The sequence below is a fragment of the Hyaena hyaena genome, unplaced genomic scaffold, assembly GCF_003009895.1.
Source record: "Hyaena hyaena isolate Hyena2069 unplaced genomic scaffold, ASM300989v1 scaffold_285, whole genome shotgun sequence".
NCBI classification, from domain to species: domain Eukaryota; kingdom Metazoa; phylum Chordata; class Mammalia; order Carnivora; family Hyaenidae; genus Hyaena; species Hyaena hyaena.
Window position 1 is genome coordinate 1381736 of NW_024080917.1, and position 25349 is coordinate 1407084.

General features: G+C 64.1%; 2 protein-coding genes across 5 annotated transcripts in view; both read left to right on the plus strand.

Moving 5' to 3' along the window:
- CLCN7 (chloride voltage-gated channel 7) lies at positions 1-24576 on the plus strand. 4 transcript variants are annotated; one of them, XM_039246657.1, is made up of 25 exons: positions 1-205; positions 7284-7355; positions 10459-10530; positions 10804-10869; positions 11221-11353; positions 11563-11672; positions 12212-12292; positions 13093-13155; positions 13275-13358; positions 13976-14069; positions 14245-14309; positions 14766-14882; positions 15508-15562; positions 16006-16066; positions 16593-16731; positions 17575-17668; positions 19366-19535; positions 20480-20531; positions 20777-20904; positions 21066-21151; positions 21410-21539; positions 21994-22053; positions 22133-22309; positions 22693-22773; positions 23036-24576. In XM_039246657.1, the coding sequence occupies exons 1-25, from the start codon at positions 47-49 to the stop codon at positions 23120-23122; spliced, it is 2436 nt and encodes an 811-aa protein (XP_039102588.1). In that variant the 5' UTR covers positions 1-46; the 3' UTR covers positions 23123-24576. The 4 variants fall into 4 exon arrangements, with proteins under 4 accessions (XP_039102588.1, XP_039102589.1, XP_039102590.1 ...); XM_039246658.1 differs by lacking the exon at positions 1-205 and adding an exon at positions 738-940; XM_039246660.1 differs by lacking the exon at positions 1-205 and adding an exon at positions 1357-1428.
- Positions 24570-25349, plus strand: part of CCDC154 (coiled-coil domain containing 154) — an 8063-nt gene continuing 7283 nt past the window's right edge. The window contains exon 1 of the mRNA XM_039246770.1: positions 24570-24695. Coding sequence (XP_039102701.1) covers positions 24570-24695 — 126 coding nt within the window. The remainder of the gene's footprint in view (positions 24696-25349) is intronic.

Consider the following 25349-nt stretch of genomic DNA (forward strand, 5'->3'; position numbering starts at 1 on the left):
TTCTGCTCCATTTTGTCCTCTCTGTCAGTGGCCACCTGTCGTTAGGATGACCAAGCCATCCACCTGCATAGGTCATGCATCTCCTGAGAACAAGGACCTTCCCGGCGGTGACCCCAAGGCAATGCTCTCAGCCTCGGGCACTGAACCGGGCTGTCCTACCACCCCGCACAGGGCACACTCGAGCTTTGCCAGCTGTGCCCGTGAGGTAAGGGCGGTCGGGAGCCTTCGTCTGCCCTGTCGCGTCCATCCTGTGTCAGTGGGCAGTCCCAGCCCTTTGTGGAACAGAGCTGCCTAGCAGCTTAGCAGAGGCCCCCGGCTAGGGTGTGTGCGACTCCCCCCGTGATTCTGTAGCAATGCCACAGGGGCCACATGCCTCGCGGGCGCCGGCGAGCGGTCACTCTCCCGGCAGCCCGGCGGCCAGGTGTCCACCGGTCCTTCCTCCCGCGCTCCTCTCCCTTCCTCCGGTCTCGTCCGCGGGAAGCCGGCTCTCCTTCCCGTTCCTGCCGTGATCCGTCCTCGAAGGCCGGATCGCCGTCGGTCCCCCCAGCGCCCGCGCGGGCAGCGCCCTCGTCGCCGACCTCAGCGGCTGCGGAGGCCCCTCCACCTCGAGAGGCGCCGGGGGCGGCGCGGGACCACAACTCCCAGAAGGCCCCGCGCGCGCGACCCTGCGCGGCCACCGTCGCGGGTCACGTGGACCGGTCCCCCGGGTCACGTGGCCGCGGCGCTGGTCACGAGAACAAACACCCGGCCGCCGCGCTTCCCCGGACCGGTCCGGCCGCCGCTGGCCATGGCCAACGTGTCCAAGAAAGTGTCGTGGTCCGGCCGCGACCTGGACGACGACGAGGCGGCGCCGCTGCTGCGGAGGACGGCGCGGCCCGGGGCGCCAGCCGGCGAGGGCGCGCCGCTGCTGAACGGGGCCGGGCCCGCGGCCGCGCGTCAGGTGAGACCCTGCGCCGGGGGAGCCCCGGGCCCGCGCCCGCGCCTCGGCACCCCTGCCGCCGGGAGCCGGGCGCGCCCCAGGCCCGGCCGCTGCGAGTCGCGGGTCAGCGGCTCGGGCGGGCGAGGGGGCGCTCGGTCGGCGGTGGCCCGGAGCGCGGCGGGTGCATCGGTGGTCTGGCCGTCCCCCTGCTCGAGACGGGGCGGCCGAGGCGCGGACGCTTCCAGAGCGTGTTCAGGCGCCGCTTTGGAAAATGGCAGCGTCGCCTGGATCCTGGGCCCTGGGGTGCTGGAGTCCTGGGGGGGAGCTCGGGGCCGGTGACGAGTGGGGTGGGGGAGCTTCCGGCTGCACGGGTTTCGGTGGCAGCGGGGAACTCTGTGCGCCCCTCCCCTGCAGGGGTCAGCGCAGGGCGAGCTCGGGACGACGGGTGTCTCCCTAGGTGCCCTTAGCAGTGAACCGAAACCGGCCGCGCCCACAGACGCTGGAAGCAGGTCAGGGTGGTTGCGGGGTGTTGAGCACAGCGCGATGCAGTGAGGTCTTTAAACGAATTTATGGGTGTCATGTTGATTTGGGGCTCGTGAACCCATCTTATCCGTTGCTTGCTCTTATTCTATTTTTATGTCTATTTAGCTTTTCCTTTCTTGTTCTAGATCTGTCTTTTAAACATTTGGACAGTGTTTAAAGATGAGGAAGGACCCGAACCGCCGGCTCTTTCTCTAGGGCTTGTCTCTGCTCTACCCCAGTCCCTGGAGATGCACCAGGCAGCGGAAGCCCATGGCTGCCCTTCGAGGGGAATCTTATGTTGAAATACTCTCTGTGTCCATAGGAGAAGGGATCTGAAGTGGGTCGTTTGGAGGTGGGAGGGTATAGCTTATCGTTTTCTTCTTGGAAAATCGTTTCTTTTTTTTTTTTTTTTTTCTAAAAGAGAGTAACCCGGGGCCTACGAAATGGAAGCATAAGACTAGCTTTAAGGGTCAACAGGTAAAGAAGTTGGAAACTCTGAGGTGGAATTTGGGTTTATCTCGAGAGTGAGCATGCTTGGGGTTTCCCACTTCCCTTTGCAAATAGACACAGGAGTTGGCTTTTTTTTTTTTTAAGAGCCGTTTGAAATCTTTAAAAAAAAAACTATTCCCCCCAAAAAAAACGTTTGCAGGATTTTTGGTTCATTTGTGTTAGGCGATAACAGACTGGCATCTCTTAAGCAATTAGGACGGACATTTATCACACACGAACCCAGTGCCTGGCTGTGTGCAGTGTGCCGGGGACAGAGGTGTGCGAGGTGGCTTCCTGCCAACTAGCTGCAGGCTCATGCCATCCATGTGCCATCAGACGGGCCCGCTGCTCTGTGAGGACTGGCGGGGGGGGGGGCAAAGACAGGAGAGGTCCCATCTGGTTCCAGTCTTGATGAGCACAAGAGCCTCAGGCAGGCCACACGCTGGGAAAGGTGACGACTGCTCTCGGGAGTCTTAGCGTTGGGCACAGCGGCGCCGACGTGCCTGTCCTTGGGTGGTTGTTTATGGAGTGGCTCTGCTGGCGGCTTCTGCTGGGACGGTCTGCTCCGGGCCTGCAGGCTGAGCTCCCCGTTAGGCCCAGGGGTGCCCTGGCGCTGCGGCAGACGGCAGCTCTCGGTCCAAGGCCATTTGGACCAAAATGACACCCCAGGCCAATGACCAGCCTGCAGGAACGTTCTAGTGAATCAGACACGGGAGGTTATCTTGGCCACCACCCCACCCTGGCCCCTTGGGGTTTATCGCAGCATATCCAGAGTCGGATGGTGGCGGTGGTGCCTCTGTGGCGCGTGCGTCACCTGCCATGCTCCCGCTGCTCTGGGCGGTGCGTGCAGTGTGGCTCCGTGCCTGTGGGGAGTGGGCACAGGGGGCGGGACGTACTGGCCACCAGCCTGAGCTCAGCCTCCTTCTGCCCTGGAGCGGGCAGTTCTGAGCCACCTGTGGGCTGCTGTCCCCTTCGGCAGCCCCTGGACCCGTGGGGCCAGAGCGTGGGGTGCGGCCGAGTTACCAGCGAGTCACTGCTGTTCTGCTGGAACAAGAGGAGGGTGTGGCGAGCCCGCAGGTCATGATTGCGTGTGTGGCCAGCGGGAAGCGGAGTGTTTCGAGAACTGTTATGCGGGAAAATCTGAGGCAGAAACAGAAGCTTCGGGCGCAGGGGGCGGGGTGTTTGCAGGGTTTGTAAACGCAGGCCTTTTCCGGCGACCTGGGCTTTGGGAGGCTCCGCCTGAGACACCACCGTAGGGTCGGGGAGGCGGGGCAGGACCCTCAGGTTAGCGTGCAGATGGGTCCTGGGGATCGCCTCTGGGAGCTGGGTCACCTCCGTGTCGTCCCTGGTGACCTGGGGCCGCGGACCGTAGCCGGAGAGTGCCAGGGGCTGGGGCGGGGTGTGCAGGGCAGGTGCCAGGGCGGGTCCTCCATTGCCCTCACCCGCCCCTTGAGTCCTGGAGCCCCTTCCCCCCCGTCTCTGTCCTCGGTGCTTCCCGGCACCCTGTCACTTCCTCCCGGAAGTCCCTGTGCTTCAGCGTCCTCGTCCCGTTCCCCCTTTCTGTCTGCGCGGCCCCACCTTGGGGGGTCCGGGCCGGCTGCCCCACGGCCCTCCCCGGCGACTCCCCAGGTCCGTGTCCCTCCTGCCTTCGGTGCCGTCTAGGCAGGGTCGCTGTGGGTGGGCCAGACCCCCGCCGTCACTAAGGACGCAGGCCGGAGAGCCGAGGGACAGGACCGGGCCGAGGCCTAGACAGGAGGTCCTGGGAGTCTCCCACCCAGACCATGCCCCCCGCCGTCCGCCGCCCCCTCTGCGCGCTCACTCCTCGCTGGGGCTCAGCCTGCAGGCCCCCTTGCCCCCCTGACCCCGCACGCCCGGTCCTCACAGGCTCCCGCAGGTTTGCGCCCTGCCTGTGCGCCCCCGGCCGCCGCGGCTGTGCCCTCCCTGCGGAGCACGCGCCTTGGGCACCTGCTCTCCGTCGGAGGGAGGACGGGGGACAGGAGTTGGCGCCATACCCCGTCTTAAGCACGCGGCTCGGTGGTGTCAGATGCATTCACGTTGTGCAACCGTCCCCGCCGCCCATCGGGGAACTCGCCGGCTTGCACAACTGAAACTGGCACCCAGTCCCCCCACCCCAGTGCCCAGCCTCTACTTCCCGTGTGTGTAGGCCCGGGCAGAACCCCTGCTGTGTGTGAGTGCGGCCACGCTGCTGTGGCCGCTTTCTCAGCATAACGCACCTATGGTTCCTCTGTGCCGGAGCGCAGCGCAGCATCAACCTCCTTCTTGCACATGTGGGCCCAAGTGGGTTTATCTGTCAAGGGACACTTGGGTTCCTACCCCCCTCACCCCTGTGGCCTAATCACCGTGCTGTGAGCGGGGTGTGCGAGGGTCTCTTCAGGTCCCTGCTTTCATCTCTTCTCAGCGCACGCCCGTGGTGGGGCTGCTGCGTCCCGTGGTCACCCTGTGTGGAGCTGTCTGAGCAGCCGCCAGGCCGCCTCCCACGGCTGCTGTACCATTGTACCCGTGTCGCAACCCCGGTGCATGGGGCGGGGGCACCTCAGGCCCCTCGCCGACGCTCACGGCTCTCCGGGCTTTGACGGGGGCTGTTGTGACAGGCGTCGCTTGGCATCTCGTGGCTTGTATGTGCGTGTCTCTAGTGGTCGCTGATGTCGAGTACGTGGTCACGTGCACACTGGCCATACGTGTGTCACCTTTGGAGACGTGTACTCGGCCTCTGCCCACTCTGTAGTCGGTTTGTTCCCATGGTTGTCTCGCAGGAGCTGTTCCGCGTTCGGGTTGTAACCTCCCCTCGGGTGTGCCGTCGGTACCGGGGTCTCCCGCTCTGCAGGCGGCCTCTTCCCTCTGTCTGTCCGGCGCTCCAAGGCTCTGGTCTCACATCGCGGACCCGTTTGCGCTTCCGTCTCTAAAAATTTTAAGAATAACTATGGATTTACAGGAAGTTGATTAGCCCCCACAGAGAGTGTCCGTGCGCCTCCTCACCCCCCGCCCCCATTCCCTCCACCGCCCCGGCCCCCTCCCGGCAGCGCGGCTGAAACCAGGACCCCAAGTGGGCCCGTGGGCACTTCCCCGCCGTGCGTCACGCGTGTGCATCCGCGGGAGCACCGCCACAGTCCCCGTGCGGAGCACGTGCGTTGGCACGAGGCTCCCCGTCCTGCCTCTCGTCACCCTTCCCACCCCCCGACCTGCTCTCGTGCCCCAGGCCCGACTTTTCCAGAGGGTCAGGTCAGCATGGCTGCACAGCGTGTCATCTTGGGTCCTCACGCCCCAGAGAGCCTGTCCAGCTTTTGTGTGTGTGCGTAGTTTGAGAAGCTCGGAAGTCATCTTCCCCGTGTTTAAGAGAAAGAGACACATGCGGCGTCAAATAAATCCCTGAACTTCAAGTAAATGGCTTTTCTCACCACAAAAGCTGTTTCTGGAAGAAGCCTTGAAGGCCAGGAAAGGAGCGGGGAAGCTGTGGGCCCAGGGGGTTTCGCCTCCAGCGCCATCACGCCCTCTGGGTCCAGCACGCTCTGCCGGGGCACAGTCTGCGGTGCGTGCCTGGCGGCCTCTGTCACTGAGCGTGGAGCCCTGCCCGCCGTCCCTTCTTGCCCAGCTCTCCCGAGGCGAGGCGGGCGGTGGCCCGGCCCCCGCACACCATTTAGACGTCAGAGGAAGCGCTTTGTGGGCCCCTTGTCACGGAGGGCTGACTGCTGCTGTGAGTGAGCTCCTTTCGTGATGGCTGGTGAGTACTTGGCCCCATGTGCCGGGTCGGGGTCGGGGCGCAGATCTCGGCCTCCAGGTGCCTCTCTCTTCAACTCTCAGTCCCGCCCGGGCGTTGCGCTGCCGGGCTGCGCATCTTTGCACCCTGTGTGCCTGGCTGGTTGGCGTGCGCGGACGTGCGCCCAAGGAAGTGCACTGGGGGTCGCCGCCGTCAGGGTTGCGGCTGCGTGCCATGGCCCAGAGCCCCTCAGGGTCACACGCGTCCCGTCTGCGGAGCCGAGGCCGCCTCCTGACCATGGCTGTCTCGAGCTCCGGGGTCTCTTGCTGGCCAGGGGGGTGGCCTGACACTCGGGCCGGAGAGCCCCGTCCTGCCTCTCTCACCGGATTCAGTGGTTTGGGGGGCGCCACCGATTGTTTTTAAGGGAGAAACAGATGTTTCTGCCAGTAGCCCCATTTTGCTGGTACTTGCGGCCGGTATGCGGACGGAAGCGCCCAGCCGCACCCCGGCACGGATCCCCCCGGGGACGTGGCCCGCTGTGGGGTGAGCGTGGGCCCCGGGGTGCCTGAACCCGCACTCGGGACTGAAGTGAGAGACCGATGGCAGTAAGGATGACGGAACAGGACGCTTGTAATGACTCACTGGCACAGAGGCCGTGGGAACGCGCCCCGTCTCTCTCACTATCGTACGGTTGTCGTGCGCGCATTCCTGCCCCTGTGAGGGTGCAGCTGGCAGGTCGCCCGCGTGACCACACGGCGGGAGGAGGTGGCGCCTCATGACGAAGCGCTGGGTGGCTGCTGACCGTCAGGAAGAGGATCATCTGCCCTCCGCTGACCGCACGCGACCCAAACCCCGGCTGGGGGGCTGGTGTCCGATTCGTCCCTGTGCTGGGCGCAGCGCAGGCCCCCGGCCGCATTTGCACGTCAGAGAAGCCACGAGTCACGTTTCGGTGCTAGTACGTTCCACGTGGTGTTTGTGACGTACCCCACCCTGAGACGCGTTCCCTGGGAGGTGGTGGCCGGGCTGCCGCCGTGGCCGGGCCGTGTGGGTGAGCAACCACGGGCCTGGCGATGTGTCCTCTGGCTGACCTGCCCCCCGGCCCAGGAGCGTGGCTCCGCTTCCGAGGCACCCTGGGGTGCAGGCACCCCTGAACCTAGGTCTGGAGGGCCTGCCTGGAGGCCTGTGACAGGTCCCCGCCTGCCAGAGCCTCCGTCTCCAGATGAGAGGACGCGGGACGATGGATGGGGCGGGGCCTGTGCTCCCAGGGGCTGACAGGTGTCTGCAGTCTCTGTAGAGCAGAGGAGGGCCAGGCCTCTGGGGCCCAGCGTGACTGTGCGGTGGTGGCGGAGGGGGGCCTGGACGGCACCTCATGTGGCCGAGCGGCCTGGGCGCAGTGTGGCCGTGTGATGGCAGGGGGAGGGGAGGCCAACTGCACCTTGTGTGGCCGTGGCGGGGGAGGGCAGCACCTCGTGTGGCCATGCGGGGGGGGGAGGGCAGCACCTCGTGTGGCCATGCAGGGCAGGGGGCGGACGGCGCCTCGTGTGGCCGTGCGGGGGGGGGCAGCACCTCGTGTGGCCATGGGGGGGCGGACGGCACCTCGTGTGGCTGACCACCCTGTGACGTCTCTCATGCTTCCAGTCGCCACGTTCGGCATTTTTCCGGATCGGACAGATGAGCAACGTGGACCTGGATGATGAGCTGCTCAACCCGGTGAGTGGCAGGCTCGTTCCCCACCCGTTCACCTCTCCCCACCCACCCCTTCCTCCTGTGGAGGTGCCACCTAGCAGAGGGCAGATGGCGAGTGCAGCGTGTCCTGTGGGAGCGTGGGACAGCTGGGGAAAGGGCAGGGGACCCAGCACCCCACGGGGGAGAGGGGCCTCCAGTGGGCTGGATGTGGCCCCTGGGGACAAGGATCTCAGGGGCGAGGAACTTTTGGACAGTGTGACGTCCTTGTCTCCTGCCCCCATTGCTGGCTGTCCGGCAGGTGCCGGTGTTTCCTGAGCCCGCCCGGCGCCCAGACTTGCCTTTGATTTCCTCCTCTGCGTCTCGTGGTCCCGACCTGTGTTTCTGTGCCGGCTGGTGGTGGCTGGCAGTGGCCATCCGTGTCTTCTCTGCAGAGATGTCTGTTCCCACTCCCTGCCGTATTTATCGGGCTGTTTGTGTTTTAATTATTGGTTTACAGGAATTCTTTAATTTTTATGAATTCCAGTTGATTGTATTTGTTGTCATTGTGCTTTTGCTGCCTTATCTGAGGAGCCGCTGCCTAGTCCAAGGTCATGAAGATTTTCTCCTGTGTTTTCTTCTGAGAGTTCTATGATTTAAAGATTTTGTTTTGGGGGAGAGAGAGAGTGCCCACATGCACACGCATATGAGTGGAGGAGAGGCAGAGAGAGAGAGAGAGAGAGAGAGAGAGAGAGAATCTCCAGCAGGCTCCTCACCGTCCACATGGAGCCCTACTTGGGGTTTGATCCCACAACCCGGGATTATGACCCGAGCTGAGATCTGTGTGCAACCCACTGAGCTACCCAGGTGCCTCGAGAGTTCTGTACTTTTAGGTCTTGAGTCTATTTTTGACTGATTTTGTCAGATGGAAGGTGAGGGTACAGCTTCAGTCTTCTGCGTGTGGGAGTTCAGTTCCCCAGGACCATTTCTCAGAAAATCCCCTTTCCCTCCCGAGCTGTCTCGGCACCATGTGCACAAGCCAGCGGTGCACGTGAGGCTCTGGGCTCCCTCGTCTCCACCAACGCCTGTGTGTGTCCTGGTGCCGCAGCCACACTGTCCGGTGGACTACAGCGCTTGTGTGAGTTTGAAACTAGGAAGTGAGTGTCCTCCAACTTGCTTCTCCTTTTTCAGGGTCACTTTGGCTGCTGGCGACCCTTTGCGTTTCCGTGTGGGTTTTAAGCGTGTCAGTGTCTTTGAAGATGCTGGCCGGGGCGGCTCGAGACTCGCTCCTCCTTAGTGCTTAGTCCTCTGAGCTCTGAGCACAGTGTGCCGATCCACGCGTTCCGATCTCCAGCCTCCCCCAATAGCGCGTCGTGCTTTCAGCACACGCGCCTTGTGCTTCTTCTGTGAAACATATTTAAGGGGACAAATTTCACTTCATTTATTGTCTTTTTGGTGACGGCGTAAGTAGAATCTTCTTAATTTTATTTCTGGTGCTTCATCGCGGGCAGCTAGAGACGTATTTGATGTTTGCGTACTCATCCCGTACCTTTCAGAAATCTTACTGAACGCGTCACTGGTTTTAGTACTTTTTTAGGGTTTGTTTGTTTTTGAGACTTTGTGTATACAAAATACGTCATCCGCAAATAGAGTTTCATTTCTTCCTTCCCGCTTCTGGTGCCTTCTGTCTCTTGCGGCCTGACGGCCCTGGCGGAGCCTCCGGGGTGCTGTCGAGCGTCCTTGTCTTTCCCTGACCGTCCGGGAGAAGCTTCAGCCCTTCACCATCGAGGCTGGTGACTGACGTCTTGACGGGGTCGAGGGGGCCCCTTTCTCTTACTCTGCGACGTATTTTTGTCACAAAGGAGCGTTGCATTTTTATTAGATGCTTTTTCTGAATTTACTGAGGTACCATGTGCATTTTGTCCTTTATCCTGTGGAAGCGGCGCTGAAGCGGTTTCACTCACAGCGCCTCCGACCTGAGTGTGTGGCTTTTCCGTGCCAGACAGGTCTCTTGTTCTCTGCGAATGCCAACCCGTGTCCTACACCTCAGTTCTGACGCTCTCACTGGGTGTCAGCACGGACCCCCGGGCTGAGGGCCCAGCGCCACAGGACCACCCCTTTCCGACGCCAGTCACAAATCCAGGCTGTCACCTGTACGTCTGGTCCACCGGTTCTAAGTCAGGGTTCTCACGCCCCCCCCCCTTGGGCTCCATAATTGGCTGGAACGGCTCCCAGAACTCAGGGAAACCCTCGCTCACGTTTACTGGTCCATTGTGAAGGATGTGACTCTCAGAAACGAGGGAAGAGGCACAGCGCAAAGGACAGGGAAGGGGCTTGGAGCCCCCAGGCCCTGCCCAGGGGTGCCACCCTCCCGGCACCTCCTCGTGTCCATTCACCTGCCCAGAGGTCTCCAGCCCGTACCGCCCACCCCCTTGCCAGAGGTCAGAGTTCTGGGAGTGGAGCAGGGAGTTCCCACTCTTGTCAGCCTCGGTCTTTCTGGCACCAGCCCCCCGTCTGTCTCTCTAGCACACAGAAAACTCACCCTGCAGAGAGGCCACGGGATTTCAGAGCTGGGTGCCAGCCCCTGGGACACAGACCAATAGTGTCTTTTCCGTGGTTCCACAAACATGACGTTACTCGATTTTTGGAGGCCAGCCTTGTGTCCCTGGGATAAACTGGCCCTGGCCGGGGAGCCGACGGGCCCAGTGTGCCGCTTCCTTGTCCGGGACTCGGCGTCTGCATTCTCAGGGGCCTGTGCTCTCCTGTCTTGTAGCACCCTCGTCCGGCTTTAGGGTCCAGAGACTGCTGGCTTCATGGAACGGATGGGCATGTGTCGCCTCCCCTTCTCATTTGTGCTTTCTATCTTAAGAAAAAATTTTTAATAATGTTTGTTTTTGAGAGATCAAGAGAGAAGGAGAACAAGCAGGGGAGGGGCAGAGAGAGAGGGAGACACAGGATCCGAAGCAGCTCCAGGCTCTGAGCTGTCAGCACAGAGCCCGGCGCGGGGCTCGAACCCGCAAACCACAAGATCATGACCTGAGCCGAAGTTGGACATTTAACTGACTGCCACCCAGGCGCCCCCCACCCCCCCCGTGGTTTCTTCTTAAACGTGCTGGGTTGTCAAGTTTGTGGTTCTGCATCTCCCCTGCAGGACCTGGAGCCCCCTCAGCCGCTCCCCAAGGAGATCCCTCACAATGAGAAGCTCCTGTCCCTCAAGTACGAGGTGGGCCTCCTTCCCCTGGCCCCGCCCCGCAGCCCCTGGGCCCGCCCCCGGCAGCCCCTGGGCCCGCCCCCGGCAGCCCCTGGGCCCCCCCCCGGCAGCCCCTGGGCCCGCCCCCTGCAGCCCCTGGCCCCGCCCCTGCAGTCCTTGGCCCCGCCCCGCGGCAGGCCCCGCCCCTGCAGCCCCTGGGCCCGCCCTGCAGCAGGCCCCGCCCCCGCCCTGTGACTCTGGAGCATGGGGTCAGGCATGGTGGTGTCTGCCGCCCTGGCCCTGCAGAGCCTGGACTACGACAACAGCGAGAACCAGCTCTTCCTGGAAGAGGAGCGACGGATCAACCACACGGTGAGTGTGCAAGGGCGCCCGCACCGCCGCCCTGGTGCTGCTCCCACCCCGACCGCCGTCCTCCAGCCTCGCATCCTAAAGCCTCCATTCCTTTTTCTGCAAGAGGCGCCAGTACAGGACCCCGCAGGGGTGTGGCTATGTCATGTTGGTGACAGAGGCCGCCTCCGCCCAGGCGCCCAAGGTGTCAGCTGCTGATTGTATCAGTTGGGAAGGCCCACCGCCTCGGAGATGTTGACCAGAGGCCGCCTCCCAGGAAGTGGGGTCCCACGCACGGCCTGCTGTTTGGGGTGGTGGCCTGTGAGTGGGGGCCTCCCAGGCGCAGCCGCTTCTGATGGGCGTCCTCCCCCACAGGCCTTCCGGACGGTGGAGATGAAGCGCTGGGTCATCTGCGCCCTGATCGGGATCCTCACGGGCCTCGTGGCCTGCTTCATTGACATCGTGGTGGAGAATGTGGCCGGCCTGAAGTACAAGGTCGTCAAGGACAGTATCCTTTGTCCACGGTCCCCAGCACAGGAGGGTCTACCGGCGGTGAAGGCTGGGAGCCCCACGTGTGTGCCATTGTGGGGAGGGGTGGCTGCGCGCTGGCCTTTGTCACGGCTGGGCTGTGATGAGTCCGGTCGGCGCGCTGCCCCTGGTGCTCAGGGCTCCGGAGGCTGGGCTGAGCAGGGAGTTCTCTTCCTTGACGAGCCCCAGACATCGACAAGTTCACGGAGCGGGGTGGGCTGTCCTTCTCGCTTTTGCTGTGGGCCACGCTCAACTCTGCGTTCGTGCTCGTGGGCTCCGCAATCGTCGCCTTTGTGGAGGTAGGGCCGCTGGAGGCCGCGGCCGGGGCGCCAAATGGCGTGGCCATGCTGCCGGGGCCTCCGGCGCAGGCGTTGAACGTCCAGTCACCCCCGGCCCCAGGGTGCCATTCCTGCCCCGCGCGGCGAGGACAGTGGGGCTGGCCTGGGGGGGAGCGTCCCCTGCTTCTCTCAGAAGCTTGTCTTCCTCCACCTCCTCCTCTGCTTCTCCCTTGTTATGGGGTGTAGCATCCAGAAGCTTCTATCTGGGGTGCTGTGCAGTGGCACCCCTGCCCTCTGCCCTCAGCTGGGGTGTGGCCTGTCTCCTGTCTGTCCTGTTGCGTCCCCCACCCCTTGTGGCCTCCTGGGCCCTCCGTTCCTCTCCCTCCCCGACCCCTCTCATGGTCTGCTGACCCCAGCGGTCATTGCCTGGGGGAGGAGCAGGAAGCCCTTCATGGACGGCTATCCCGCACGTCGGGCCCCGTGGGGCCGTGTCCTCCTGGGCCCGGTGGCAGCCGTGGTGCCTCACCCCTAGCTGAGAACTGGCCTCTGTCTGCTTGTAGCCAGTTGCCGCTGGCAGCGGGATCCCCCAGATCAAGTGCTTCCTCAACGGGGTAAAGATCCCGCACGTGGTCCGGCTCAAGGTGAGGCCCGAGGCTGGGAGCAGGCGCTCTGGGGGGGGGTCCTCCATGGGGTCGGGAGCTCCCGGCCTGCCCGCCGCACCCGGGGACTCGCCCAGATGTACTCAGTGTGCTGCCGCGAGCGTGCGCACAGGTTCCACGTCATCTGCTTTGGGAGGCGGTGACGCTTTCTCTTACGCATTTTAAGTCCTGCACATAGGCTGAAACGGGGCATCTGTCAGGGTCACGGCAGTGTCCTGAGTTCTGCACGCGGGTACGTTAGAGTGGGGGCTACGCTTGCTGAGACGCTTTTCTTGTTCTTAAAATTGTCCTTAGCGTCTGTCATGCTGAGTGTTCTTGAAACCCCATTTCTGAGGAGGTTGGGGGGCTCAGGAGCGTGGTTCCTCCATGGTCATTTCCAGGTGTCTGGTTGGCCTGCCTCAGTCAAAGGTATCCCACGCCGTCCGGAGAGAGGGGTGCTCCTGGGGGCGGCAGCTGTGCGCTGGGGGCGACACCTCCTCGGAGCCGCCAGGAGCGGCCTCTGCCCTGTTGCGCCCGCACTGGTAGCCGGGCAGTGGGCGGCGTCCCTGGCAGGTGGCCAGCAGAAGAATGCACGTGGGCTTGCCCAGGGGAACCACGCCCGCTGCCGCCTGCTCCCAGGACACACGAGTACGCTGTGGTGTGGGGGCCTCCCCGCCGGCCTTCTCGTGGGGCCGGGGCTGGACATGTACTTGGGGTCGCTTTGTGTTTGCAGCTCTGCACAGGATTTTAATCAGACTGCGTGGCCTTTAATCAGACTCAACATATCTTGCCTTGTGTTCTAGACCCTCGTGATCAAGGTGTCTGGAGTGATCCTGTCCGTGGTGGGTGGCCTGGCAGTGGGAAAGGTAAGGAGCGGGTGTGGCGCCGCCCTAGCCCGAGGCCCCTGCACTCAGCTTGCGCCCCGAGGCCAGGGTGTCCTCTCTGGAGCCACGCTTGTCTGAGGGCGGCTGTGCCATGCTTCCAGGAGGGGCCGATGATTCACTCGGGCTCTGTGATCGCCGCCGGGATTTCCCAGGGGAGGTCAACGTCGCTGAAGAGAGATTTCAAGGTGAGTCCTCTGCTCCTGACATGGGCGACCAGGCCTGCCCGGGAGGCTCCGCCTGGACCTGGGGCCCCCGCCACCGTCCCCAAGGCAGGCGGGACCCGGAGGCACGAGTGACTCGTGGACGTGTTGAAGAGGCTTAATTCCGGGATCTGTTTCAGAGCAACTTTGTCACTTTTCCCCTGAAAGCACCACGTTGTAAAGGGTAGCACGCTGAGTTGACGTGCGGATTCCGACATTGGTTTTTTTTCAGCAGGAGACGCTTCTATTTTTAAGTCCACGTGTTTTCAGTTTGTTTGTTCATGGTTTTCGGTGCGGTTTCAAGTCTCTCGCATGTCTCTTAGGCCGACTGACGTGTCGTCGTCGCTGCGAATGGGTGTCCCCGGTCCCCTCTCGCAGTATTGGTGTGCAAGGGCGCGTTCAGCGTGTGTCACCTCGGCAGCTCTGTGATCTGTGTGAATGCAAGTCGATGGCTGTCCAGGGACGCCTTCGAGTCCCCTGCTCCCTGCTTCCCTCTCCGTCGGGCCCTGGCTCGTGGCCTCTGGCTGCCCTCGGCGCCGTCTAGGTGCGGTGCCCTCGGGGAGGCTAGCTGAGCCCCTCCGCCCCGTCTCTCCCTGCTGCAGATCTTCGAGTACTTCCGCAGAGACACGGAGAAGCGAGACTTCGTCTCGGCAGGAGCCGCGGCCGGAGTGTCCGCTGCATTTGGAGCCCCTGTGGGTGAGGAGGACGGCCCTTACCGGGGAGGCCACCGTGCCCACTGTGCGGAGGGGGAGTCTTGGCATCTGCAGACCCGGCTCGGGGTGAGGGTGGGCACGGTCTCAGGGCCCTGGGGTCTCGCGGGACCCCCTGGGGTCTGGGTGAGCACGGCAGTGCTGGGCTGCTTGCCTTCCAGGTGGGGTCCTGTTCAGCTTGGAGGAGGGGGCCTCCTTCTGGAACCAGTTCTTGACGTGGAGGATAGTAAGTGTCTGCACAGGGCTGCTCCCTCACCGACGTCAGGCAGTGCCGGTCCCTGGCCTCTGCTGCCTGGCTGGGCCCCGGCTCCAGGGGAGACGGCCCCTGAGGCTTCCGTGTCGCGCTGCTGGAGCCGTGTGCTCTGTGGATCTGTTATGCTCGGCCCTGCCCGTCACTTGACCTGAGCCGCTGGCCGTCCGCCGTCAGCCACGGGCCTTGTTTGCACCCTGTTCTCCCGCTTGTCAGGACCCCCAGATCCCGCACACCTCGTCCCTCGGCTCCATCACCGGTGTGGCCCCAACACTCATCCACACGAGGCTGTGAGCCACTCGCCCAGCCACGATGGCCGCCTTGGGAGGGTGTCCAGGCACCTCCTCAGTGACGGCAAGGCCCTGCCCAGCCCCCCAGCCTCGGGGCTGTGGCTGCCGGGCTTGGATCTGAGGCCTCGTGCTCTGCCTGCAGTTCTTTGCTTCCATGATCTCCACGTTCACCCTGAACTTTGTCCTGAGCATCTACCATGGCAACGTGTGGGACCTGTCCAGCCCGGGGCTTATCAATTTTGGAAGATTTGACACAGAGGTAATAAATGTGCTCTCGTGTTCTTTTTGGTTCTTTCTCAGCGTGGGGCCAAGATCATTTACTTATGGTTCATCCTGGGAATGTGGACTTTTGGGAAGCAGTTGGTTTTAGCCGCACAGTGAAGCTGAGTGCGGGGGTCGGGGGTGTGAGGAAAGCACCCGCGTGGCCTGTTGGTCAGGTCAGGACGCCTTACACCTGGCGGGCTCTCCCGGGGGCGTCCTGGCAGTCTTTGGACTGCGGACAAGTGCGCTGAGTCGCGATTCCCAGGAGGGGCCGCGCATGTGGACGCAGAGGAGGCCCTGGGTAGCTCAGGGCCACGAGACGAGTTCCCAGGACCCAGGGCGCTTCCTCGGAGCTTGTGCCCCTCTGACCGCCGTTTGGCAAAAGCTCGGCACGTCCCCGCCTTCAGCTGGACGGAGACCCAGAGCAGCAGCAGGCAAAAGCCTTAGTGGGAGTGTCATTTACTGATCTGCTCAGAACACCCAACGTTTCTGTCCCGTGGGACCCCCACGGCTCTGCGTGCAAGTGCTGGGGCCCCCGTGCTCACGAGCGCACTGTGGGCCACATCCGTGCCAGCATCTACCTGGAGGGGGCTCATGGGGTGCTCGTTCTCTCCCCTGTGCAGACGATGGTGTACACGATCCACGAGATCCCCATCTTCATCGCCATGGGCGTGGTGGGTAAGAGCCGGCCCGTGCTTCCTGCCCTCCCCAGATGGTGGCGGGCGCCTTCCTGTGGGGTCAAGGTCTGCCAGAGCCCAGGCCCGGCCCAGCTTTGAGGTGGCCGCAGCGGAGTGCAGCCCCCCACCCCCAGGATCCTGCTGCGTCCTGCCCTGTGCACACACCTCCGGGAGGGAGCCCACACCCTGAAGACCGAGCTTTACCTCTCCACCAGAGAAGCCCCTGGGTTTGGGGGTTTGGGTCTGCAAGGAAGTAGAATAAGCTGTGGGTGGCATTTTCTGCTCTGAAAAATCTTTCCCTGGAAGGAAAGCAAAGCCTCTGAGAAACAAGCCATTGCGTCTGCCAGGGTGCACACACACGCACACGCACACGCACACACCCCCCCTTCCGGTGCCTCTGCTGCTCCCCCGTGTCCCTTACGTGCTCTCCCTTCCTGGTCGTAGGTGGTATCCTTGGGGCCGTGTTCAATGCCTTGAATTACTGGCTGACGATGTTTCGAATCAGGTGAGAAATCTCTGCTTTGTGCCTCAAATTGACCAGTGTGGCTCTGGGGCCTTTGAAGAGGGATATGTTGTGGGCCCTGTGCCCCAGGGCCACTCGGAAAGCCGTGTGCCGACGTATGTCCTTCTGTGAGGGGTTATACGGGAGGGGACAGGCAGTGCTAGCCGGGCGCTGGCGAGGCTGGGCTTGGCTGCAGGCCAGCAGGGGCCCCTGGGGTCGAGCTCCTCCCAGCCATTCGCCTTGGCCTCGGCCTGGTCCATCCGGGCGTCTCGACCCCGGGCGCCGCGGGCCCGCAGAGCTGCGGGGCGGTTCTGGGAGCTCCCGGGTTTCCTGACACGTTGGGGCGGGGCCGGGGCTCTAGGAAGCGCGCCGTCCTTCCTGTCGTCTTGCCCAGACTCAAAGTGTGGCTGCGGAGCGTCCGGGAGATGACCCGGCATAGCCCGCTGTCGCCCCGCGGTGTCCCGCGACGGCTCTCCTGGGCCTCGGGCTCCCGTTGTCGAGGCCCTGTGCATCCCGCTGTCTGCTGTAGGTACATCCACCGGCCCTGCCTTCAGGTGATCGAGGCCATGCTGGTGGCTGCCGTCACAGCCACCGTCGCCTTCGTGCTGATCTACTCCTCGCGGGACTGCCAGCCCCTGCAGGGCAGCTCCGTGTCCTACCCCCTCCAGGTAGGGGCCCAGGCTCCTCAGCAGGGCCTCGTGCAGCCAGACTCGGGGCTCGCGGGGGCTTCAGGGCGCGGCGTTCTGTCAGACGGGGTCTCCCTGGTCCTCCTCCGGAACGCCAGCCCGCGGGGGCCACGCGGGGACTTCCGAAGCGGGGCCTCGTGGGTGTGGACCTGAGAAGCACAGACACCCGTCCGCGTTCTCGCTGCGGCACGGCCACAGCCCAAGTGTCTGGCACAACAGTTTGCCGTAAATGGGTTTATTTGGCCATGAATGGGGGGGGGGGGCTGACACACGGGACAGCGTGGAGGGACCTCAAAAACACACTGGAGAGAAGTCAGGCGCAAAGGCCTGTGTGGTGTGTGATGCCCCATATGTGAAACCTCCAGGACAGACAGAGCCACGGAGACAGAGCAGATTGGTGGTGGCCTGGGGCTGGGGGAGGCGCCAGGGAGTGGCCACCAGTGGGGGTGGGGGTGGCTAGGAGCACGTGTCCCAGGCGTAGGTCTGGGCTTCCCGAGACTGGCTCTGGCCACCCGAGCCGGCTCCCGCCACGGGTGGGGCCTCTGGGAACCACAGCTGTGCTCACCCGGGGCGCCCGGACCCGCGGGCAGCAGGACACAGGTGGCCCGACTCTTGAGGCCTGGGAGCGAGCTCAGGTATGCCCGGAGTCCTCGCGTGCCCGTGTCCTCGGGACTTGGCCCCTGCAGGCTGCACCTGCCTCTGGAGCCCTGGCTGTCCCTGGGCCTGGCTTTTTGCGTCCTGCCCGCCCCTCCCCACCCCGGCCCGCGGCCCGCCCCAGCCCTCAGGTGGTGGGCCCACCGGCCCGTCCGTCTTCCACCCTCACAGCTCTTCTGTGCGGACGGCGAGTACAACTCCATGGCCGCGGCCTTCTTCAACACCCCCGAGAAGAGCGTGGTCAGCCTTTTCCACGACCCTCCAGGTGTGTGCCTCCCACCTGCTCTCCGACTGACCCGCCGTCACCGGGCCCGGGGCCTGGGTGTCACCTTCTGGCCAGCCGTGCCCCAAGGGCAGAGGTCACCACCCTTGCCGCAGTGGTGGGCACACTGGTGTGTAGGAGTTTGGCCAGGCCTCTTCCCTTCGTGTAGGGCGGCTGCTGGGGCTGCCCTCGTGGGTCACGACGGTCATGATTCCCGTCCCCAGGGTGTTTTCTTCATGGGCCCTGCTCGCACAGGCCTCTCCCCAAGCCTGGTGGCCAGCGCTGGGGCCCAGCCTCACTCAGCCATGTGCAGTTCTGTTTTCTAGGATCTTATTATTATTTTTTTAATCTTTATTTTTGAGAGCAACAAAGAGACAGCGTGTGAGTAGGGGAGAGGCAGACACAGAATCCGAAGCAGCGCCAGGCTCCGAACATCAGCACAGAGCTGGACGGGGGCTCGAACCCATGAACGGTGAGATTATGCCCTGAACCAAAGTCGGATGCCCAATGGACTGAGCCACCCAAGCACCCTAAGGTCTTATTATTTTAAAAGTAGTCTCTGCACCCAGCATGGGTCTCCACCTCACAATCCCAAGATCGAGGGGCACCTGGGTGGCTCAGTCAGTTAAGCGTCCAACGTGGGCTCAGGTCATGACCTCGCAGTTTGTGGGTTCGAGCCCCACATCAGGCTCTGTGCTGACAGCTCAGAACCCGGAGCTGCTTCAGATTCTGTCTCCCTCTCTCTCTGACCCTCCCCTGCTCACACTGTTTCTCTCTCTCTCTCAGAAATAAATAAAATGTCAAAAACAAACAAACAAAAAAAATCAACCCTGAGATCGAGTCCTGGCTCCTCCTGAGCCAGCTGGGTCCCCCAGCCGCGCACAGTTTTTTTTGACGTTTATTTCTTTCAAGAGAGTATGAGCGGGGGAGGGGCGGAGAGCGAGGGAGACACAGAATCCAAAACAGGCTCCAGGCTCTGAGCTGTCAGCACCGAGCCCGACGCGGGGCTCGAACCCACCAGTCATGAGATCATGACCTGAGCCAAAGTCATATGCTTAACCGACTAAGCCACCCAGGCGTCCCTCAGATCACACGCATTTTTAACTTAAAAAAGGTTCTGAACACAGACCGCTCTGCACGCAGCACACAGGCCCGTGAGAGTGCTTGCTGTACGCACCCGTGGAAGCCGTGCTGCTGGTCTATGCCATCGTTTCCTGTTTTCTGTTTGGGCATCTTTTAGGTCATCCCTGATTGTTTCCTGTCACACACGAGTTTGCTGAGAATGTTCTAGTTTTTACGGTTCTGTGCGTGTGTCCCAGAAATCCCCACAATTTAACAGAAAACCTTACACGGGTGGCCCCAGGCTCCCGGGTCAGTGGTCTCCAGGCTTCGGTACTTCCGGCATCTAGAAGTCGTCTGCTGGGCCTCCCTCCCCCCGACACCCAGTGGTCTCGACTGTGGTGCCAGCTGTTTGCACACAGCCCTTTGCGGCCACCTGCCCTTGGCCTCGGATGATGGTCGTGCTGGTGGCCCTGAGCCCCGCCCGCCAGGTGGCCGTCATTCCTGCCTCTGAGGACTGGGCCTCCAAGATCCACGCTCTGGCCCCTGAGAATGGGGAGACTTCTGGGGGCCGGGACGTGCGCAGGAGGCGCTCTGGGCGAGCCCACGCAGCAGGCCCTGGCCAGCCCCGTCTCCCCTAGGCTCCTACAACCCCATGACGCTGGGTCTCTTCACCCTGGTCTACTTCTTCCTGGCCTGCTGGACCTACGGGCTCACGGTGTCTGCCGGCGTCTTCATCCCGTCCCTGCTCATCGGGGCCGCCTGGGGCCGGCTCTTCGGGATCTCCCTGTCCTACCTCACCGGGGCCGCGGTGAGTGTGCGCTCCCAGCGCAGGGGAAGCAGCGCCTTCCGCTCGGCCTGCAGGCTCCCGGCTGCTGGCGTCTGACCCGCGCTGTCGGCGTGGCCGCCGGAAGGTGCGCTGCACAGACGCGCATCGGGGGCGGGGGCTCGGTGTTTCCCGTTAGAGGACAGGCGCTGGCCGACGTGACCGAGGCACATGTGCCCGGCCTCTGGGAACTTGGGTTTTGTTTTTTTGTGGGTTTTTTTCTCATTTTAGTCACGTGAGGCTTTAAGAACCGTGAGAAGGGCAGGGAGTGTCTCCCTCCCCCGCTGCTCCCTGTCCCAGGCCCTGCGTGTCACGTGCCACCAGCCCCCCCCACCCTGGCCTTGGAACAGCGTCCCCCCCCCAGCCTTGGAAGCCTGCCGTTCAGCATTCGATGGCGTGTTCGTGGGCTCATGTACGAGCCACCACTGTCGAGTGCCACGCGACCTCCCTCACCCCAGGAGACCTGTGCCCCTGGGCAGCCACTGCCCCCCACGTCGGCACACCCACGTGTCCTTGGTGTTTCCTGAGTGGAGTCTCACGCCGTGTGGCATCACCTGTGTCCTCCGTGCTGTGCATGTGCTGGGTTCTCTGCCCCCTCGTGGTGCAGTCCGCCTGCTGCATGCGGCTGGGCGCCGCCATCCCTCTTACGCACACCAGAGGGGTCCCTTTCGTAGCTGCCGAGTTGTCCGTTGTGTGCAGACGGCCTAGGTCACACGGGCGCCCCGAGCAGGGCGCCCCCAGGGTACTTCCAGGCTTTGGTCCCCCTGGGTGCTACTGCAGACCGCTTTGTACACGTGTCTGTAAATTTTAGGTTTTTTTCTAGGATTGGAATCAGTTGTTGGGCCCAGTGGTCTCTGGTGGGGTCACGCATTTCCGCAGGTTTGAGTAGGGGGTTGCTGCCCCCTGACCCTCCTCTGTCGTCCCCACAGATCTGGGCGGACCCTGGCAAATATGCCCTGATGGGAGCGGCTGCCCAGCTGGGTGAGTCCTGGCCTCCACTTGGGCATCACAAGATGGGGGGGGGGAGCGTCTTCCCCTTGGAGCAGTGAAGGGCAGGAGTTACCTCCATTTCAGTGTACGGGGTCACGGTCCCCACCCCATGAGGGTAAATGGTGGCAGGGGGTGGGGGGTGCCGGCATGCACAGAGAACACGGATGGATGGGACGGGCAGGTGGGGGAGGCCATGTGGCCACAGAGGCTGGACACTACCCTCGATCCCCGGACAGGTGGGATCGTGAGGATGACACTCAGCCTGACTGTCATCATGATGGAGGCCACCAGCAACGTGACATATGGCTTCCCCATCATGCTGGTTCTGATGACCGCCAAGATCGTGGGGGACGTCTTCATCGAGGTGTGGCTCATGGGAAGAGGCCTGTCTGGTGTCCTTCCCCTTGCTCTGTGGGCCCCCCATGCCGCTGGCCGGGAGCCCGAGCCCGGGGAGGGGGGGGTGTGCAGCAGAGGGGGAGGGAGGGGCTGGCGGAGCCCCTACCCCAGCAGTCTGCTCGTCCTCAGGGCCTGTATGACATGCACATCCAGCTGCAGAGCGTGCCCTTCCTGCACTGGGAGGCCCCTGTCACCTCACACTCGCTCACTGCCAGGTACGCTGGCGCTGTGGACACTCCCGGCGGTTTGGGAGGGCCCGTATCCGAGTGCCTGGGCGGCTCTGTCTGGGCAGCCGGCCCCAGGCTGGCGCTCCCAGGGAAGCTACTGGGGATCTGTGTGCCCCTGGTCCCCGGTCTTCCGCGGCCGGCAGCGGCCTGCCTTCAGAGCGTCCGCTCCCGTGTGAAGAGCGAGTGGACGCTCCCCTTGGCCCCGCGGTTGGTTGCGGTGAGGCCTCAGCAGCCGCTCTTCCCCAGGGAGGTGATGAGCACGCCGGTCATCTGCCTGCGGAGGAGGGAGAAGGTGGGCGTCATCGTGGACGTCCTCAGCAACACGGCCTCCAACCACAACGGCTTCCCCGTCGTGGAGTTAGCCGATGACAGCCAGGTACCCAGGGCATCCCGCACAGCCACACGGCCCGTGGCTCCTGGGCCGCCTCCTGGAGGCCACGTTCCTTGCCACAGGTGTGCGTGGGGAGGCGCCACCTGGGTGGAGATGCCGCCCGGGCACTGCAGGCTCCGCCCTGCTGGCTGCGACGGAACGGAGTCACCGGGCCGAGGGGGACGGCCTGTCCGCGTGTCTCGGGCTCCCACCCCGACCTGCCCCGTCGGCTGAACAGCTGCGGGGGTGACCCGTCAGGAGCAGCCGGGGCTTCCGGGCCGCGGCGCACTTCTTGTCGCCCGTTCCCGTGGGCGCCCCGGGGCCGCTCCCGGGAACCTGCAGAGTGGCGGTGCCTGCGGCGGGGCAGTGTCCGCCTCTGAGGGTCGCCACCGGGCCGCTGAGCAGGGCAGGAAGGGGCTTGGGGCCCGGCCTCAACCACAGCCGGGCCTCTTCTCTGCAGCCGGCCCGGCTCCGAGGCTTGGTCCTGCGCTCCCAGCTGATCGTCCTCCTGAAGCACAAGGTGGCCGCCGGGCACCTGGGGCAGCGGGGGCGGGGCGCGCCGCCGGGCACCGCGCCCTGACCGCCGCCCCCGCCCGCAGGTGTTCGTGGAGCGCTCCAGCATGGGCCTGGTGCGGCGGCGGCTTCGGCTCAAGGACTTCCGGGACGCGTACCCGCGCTTCCCCCCGATCCAGTCCATCCACGTGTCGCAGGACGAGCGTGGGTGCACCGTGGACCTCTCGGAGTTCATGAACCCCTCGCCCTACACGGTGCCCCAGGTGCCCGCGCGCAGCCGCCCAGACCCCGTCCTTGTCTCGCGCTGTTTTCTTTACGTTTATCTTGGGAGAGAGCGTGACCCCGAGCACGCAAGGGGAGGAAGAGGAGAGAGCGAGCGAGCGAGCGAGCGAGCGAGGGACGGGCGTAGAGAGAGAATCCCCAGCAGGCCCTGCGCTGTCCGGGCAGAGCCCGATACGGGGCTCAGACCCAGCACCCGCGAGATCGTGACCCGAGCTGAAATCAAGAGTTGGGCGCTCGACTGACTGAGCCCCCCGGGCGTCCCCAGGACCCGTCTTGGGGGGCGGATGTGCAGGGGGAGCCCCCAGCCAGCCTCTTCCCGGTGGGCGGAGCCCGCAGCCCACTGAGGCCCCACCTCCCGGTGCAGGAAGCGTCCCTCCCTCGGGTCTTCAAGCTGTTCCGCGCGCTGGGCCTCAGGCACCTGGTGGTGGTAGACAACTGCAACCAGGTAAGCGGCGGGGACGCCGGCCGAGCGGGCGCTGCGCCGGGCCCGGGTGCCAGGCTCGCCCTTCGCCTCCTGACCTGCCTGCCCCGCTCACGGGTGGGCAGGTGCTCTCAGCTCTCGGGGGGGACTCCAGGCTCGGGACCCAGACTGGCCACATGCCCGATTCTGGGGTCCCCCCCACTGCACTGGCCCCCGGCACGTGGGGCAGTGGCTTCCCCAGAGGTACAGGGTCACCAGTGTCACTGACGTGGTTTTGCTTCCACAGGTGGTTGGACTGGTGACCAGGAAAGACCTAGCCAGGTACCGGCTCGGGAAGGGGGGTCTTGAGGAGCTCTCCCTGGCCCAGACGTGAGGCCTCAGTCCCTCTCGGGGGCCCCTACCTCACTCCCCGGGTCAGCAGTGGACCCAGCGTCCCCCCCATTCCTCGGGACGCGTGTGTGTCTGTGTGTGTGCGCCTGTGAGAGCGTGAGCGAGCCGGGCCCCGTGGGTCCCAGTGCTGCCGGCCCTCAGGGCAGGGCCATCTGCTGCTTGTGCGCCGTCCGCCCCCCTGCGGGCCGGCCCAGAAGGACCACGCTGTGCGTCACCAGCTGGGGCCCGGGTGACGCGCGGCTGCTACAGAGACCCGTGGCCCTGTCCCTTCGGCTCGTTCTGTGACGATGAGGTGATGGGCCTGGGCACTGGACCCTGTCTGGCAGAGTCCCCGGCTGGACGCCTGGAGGCGGGGCCCCCAGGCCACGGACCCTGTAGCCGGCTCTGGAGAGAGTTCAGTTCTTCTGCCACACTCACCACGTGGCCCCTCTGGGGTCTCGGCCAGAGAGAAAGCTGAGAACATCCACGGGGCAAACGCCTCTGTCACCCCGAGCTGCGGTCCAGATCCACAGCTGTCACCGGAGCGCACGGCACTGAGAGAGGCTCTCGGAGCGCATGGGGGCTCCCACAGCCTCCCTGGATCGGGGCTTGTGCTCCAGGCCTGGGGTGGGTGGGCTTGGGGATGGGTGGGTGAGCCCAGAGCCGGGATGCTGTGCTCCTCCCGGCCTAGGTGGGGCAGATCTGGTGTCGTGTGTTCCTGGGGCCTGCTTGAGACTAGGTGACATGGGTGACATTGTGGTAGCTGGGGATGGGGCGGGGGGCAATTCACCTTGGTTCTGGGCCCTTTCAAGGGAGCGGGGCCTCAGAAAGCTTGTCTCTTCTTGGTGGGAGCCCCCTGGGGGACGCAGTGGGGTGAGTGCGGGGGCCTTGAGAGGGAGAAATAAAGGAATCATACCCTCCCAGCCACAGCCGGCCTCCTCGTTCCTGCCCAGCACGAGCCACGGCCCAGCACTGGGGGGCTTGCAGGGCCCCTGCGTGGGGGCGTCTCGGGTGGGGCCTCCTGGACGTGCAGTGCAGGGACCCCTCGGGGAGGGAGGAGGGAAAGACGCAGAAACCCACGCGTGAAGAAGCAGTTGTGGCCGGCCCGCGCCTACGGGGTGTGCTGGCACCGGCCACCGGATGGCCGCACGGCCAGTGTGGCAGTTTCCTGCCCCTGGGCCCTTGTCTGGACGCCGCTCTGGGCCGTGAGGGGGGTGGTGTGGCCACAGGCGGGGCCCTGCCATGGCAGCTTTGGAAAGGTCCTCGGACAAGGGGCTGAATTTAGAGCATCCGCCTTGTGCTCTTCGTGGGTGGGCTTGGGTGACCAGGCAGGGGGAGCACCGAGCCGGGCTGGGAGGACCTAGTGTGAGAAAGCGTGCACGTCGTGGTTTGCATTGATGACACATTGAAGGGGCTGCGCCTTCCCCACGTGGGATGAAATAAAGCGCACTATGGAAAACACCGCATCTGTCTGTCTGCTTTCTTGCTGTGGCCGCGAGGAACCTGGAGGCGGCGAGCAGCCCGCACCCCGCACCCCTTCCTGCTCCGGTGGCATGCCTCCGCCTGTTCTGTCCTGGGTGCCTGCTGCTCAGCAGCTGGCCCGAGATGGCCCTGCCTGTCCCTCCCACCTGGGCCCGTTGGGGTCTCCTGCTCCTGGCCCACAGGCCAGCAGCCAGTCCCTGTCCTGGCTGGCTGAATGGTGCCCCCTCGGGTCTTCCCGGACCAGGCAGTTGGGAGGGCCTCGCCAGGAGAGTTGAGGGCCCGGGTTCCACTGGCAGTTGGGCCTTGAAGTCCCACGGTTCCGGTGAGGGAAGATGGTTCCGGAAGAGCCCTTGCCGCTCTGCAGGTCTGCCTACCCTAGTATTGTTTCTGAAGGAGAGATGTGAGGGCAGGTGCTCCCCCAGACCTCCCCTGCCCCCATCCAGCTGCCCTGGTGCCCCGCTCTGGGCGCCGTGGGGGGTGAGGCCCGGGGCCTCTGAGTGGCTACTCCGTGGTGAAGCTGTGTTGGGTGAGCGTGGCACCATTGGGGGCTGAGCCAGGAGGATGGGAATGTGGGCCACCCAGGACGGCACGAATCCCTGACCCCTCAAGCCGCCTCACTGCCTGGGGCCTCTCTCTGGAGCTGGGCAGGCAGAGCGCTGTCCTGTTCCTGCCACTTAGTGCTGTGTATTCTCAGGCAGGGGTCTGGGTGTCTCTGAGCTCGAGCTCCCTGCTGTGGGGCAGCGAGAGCT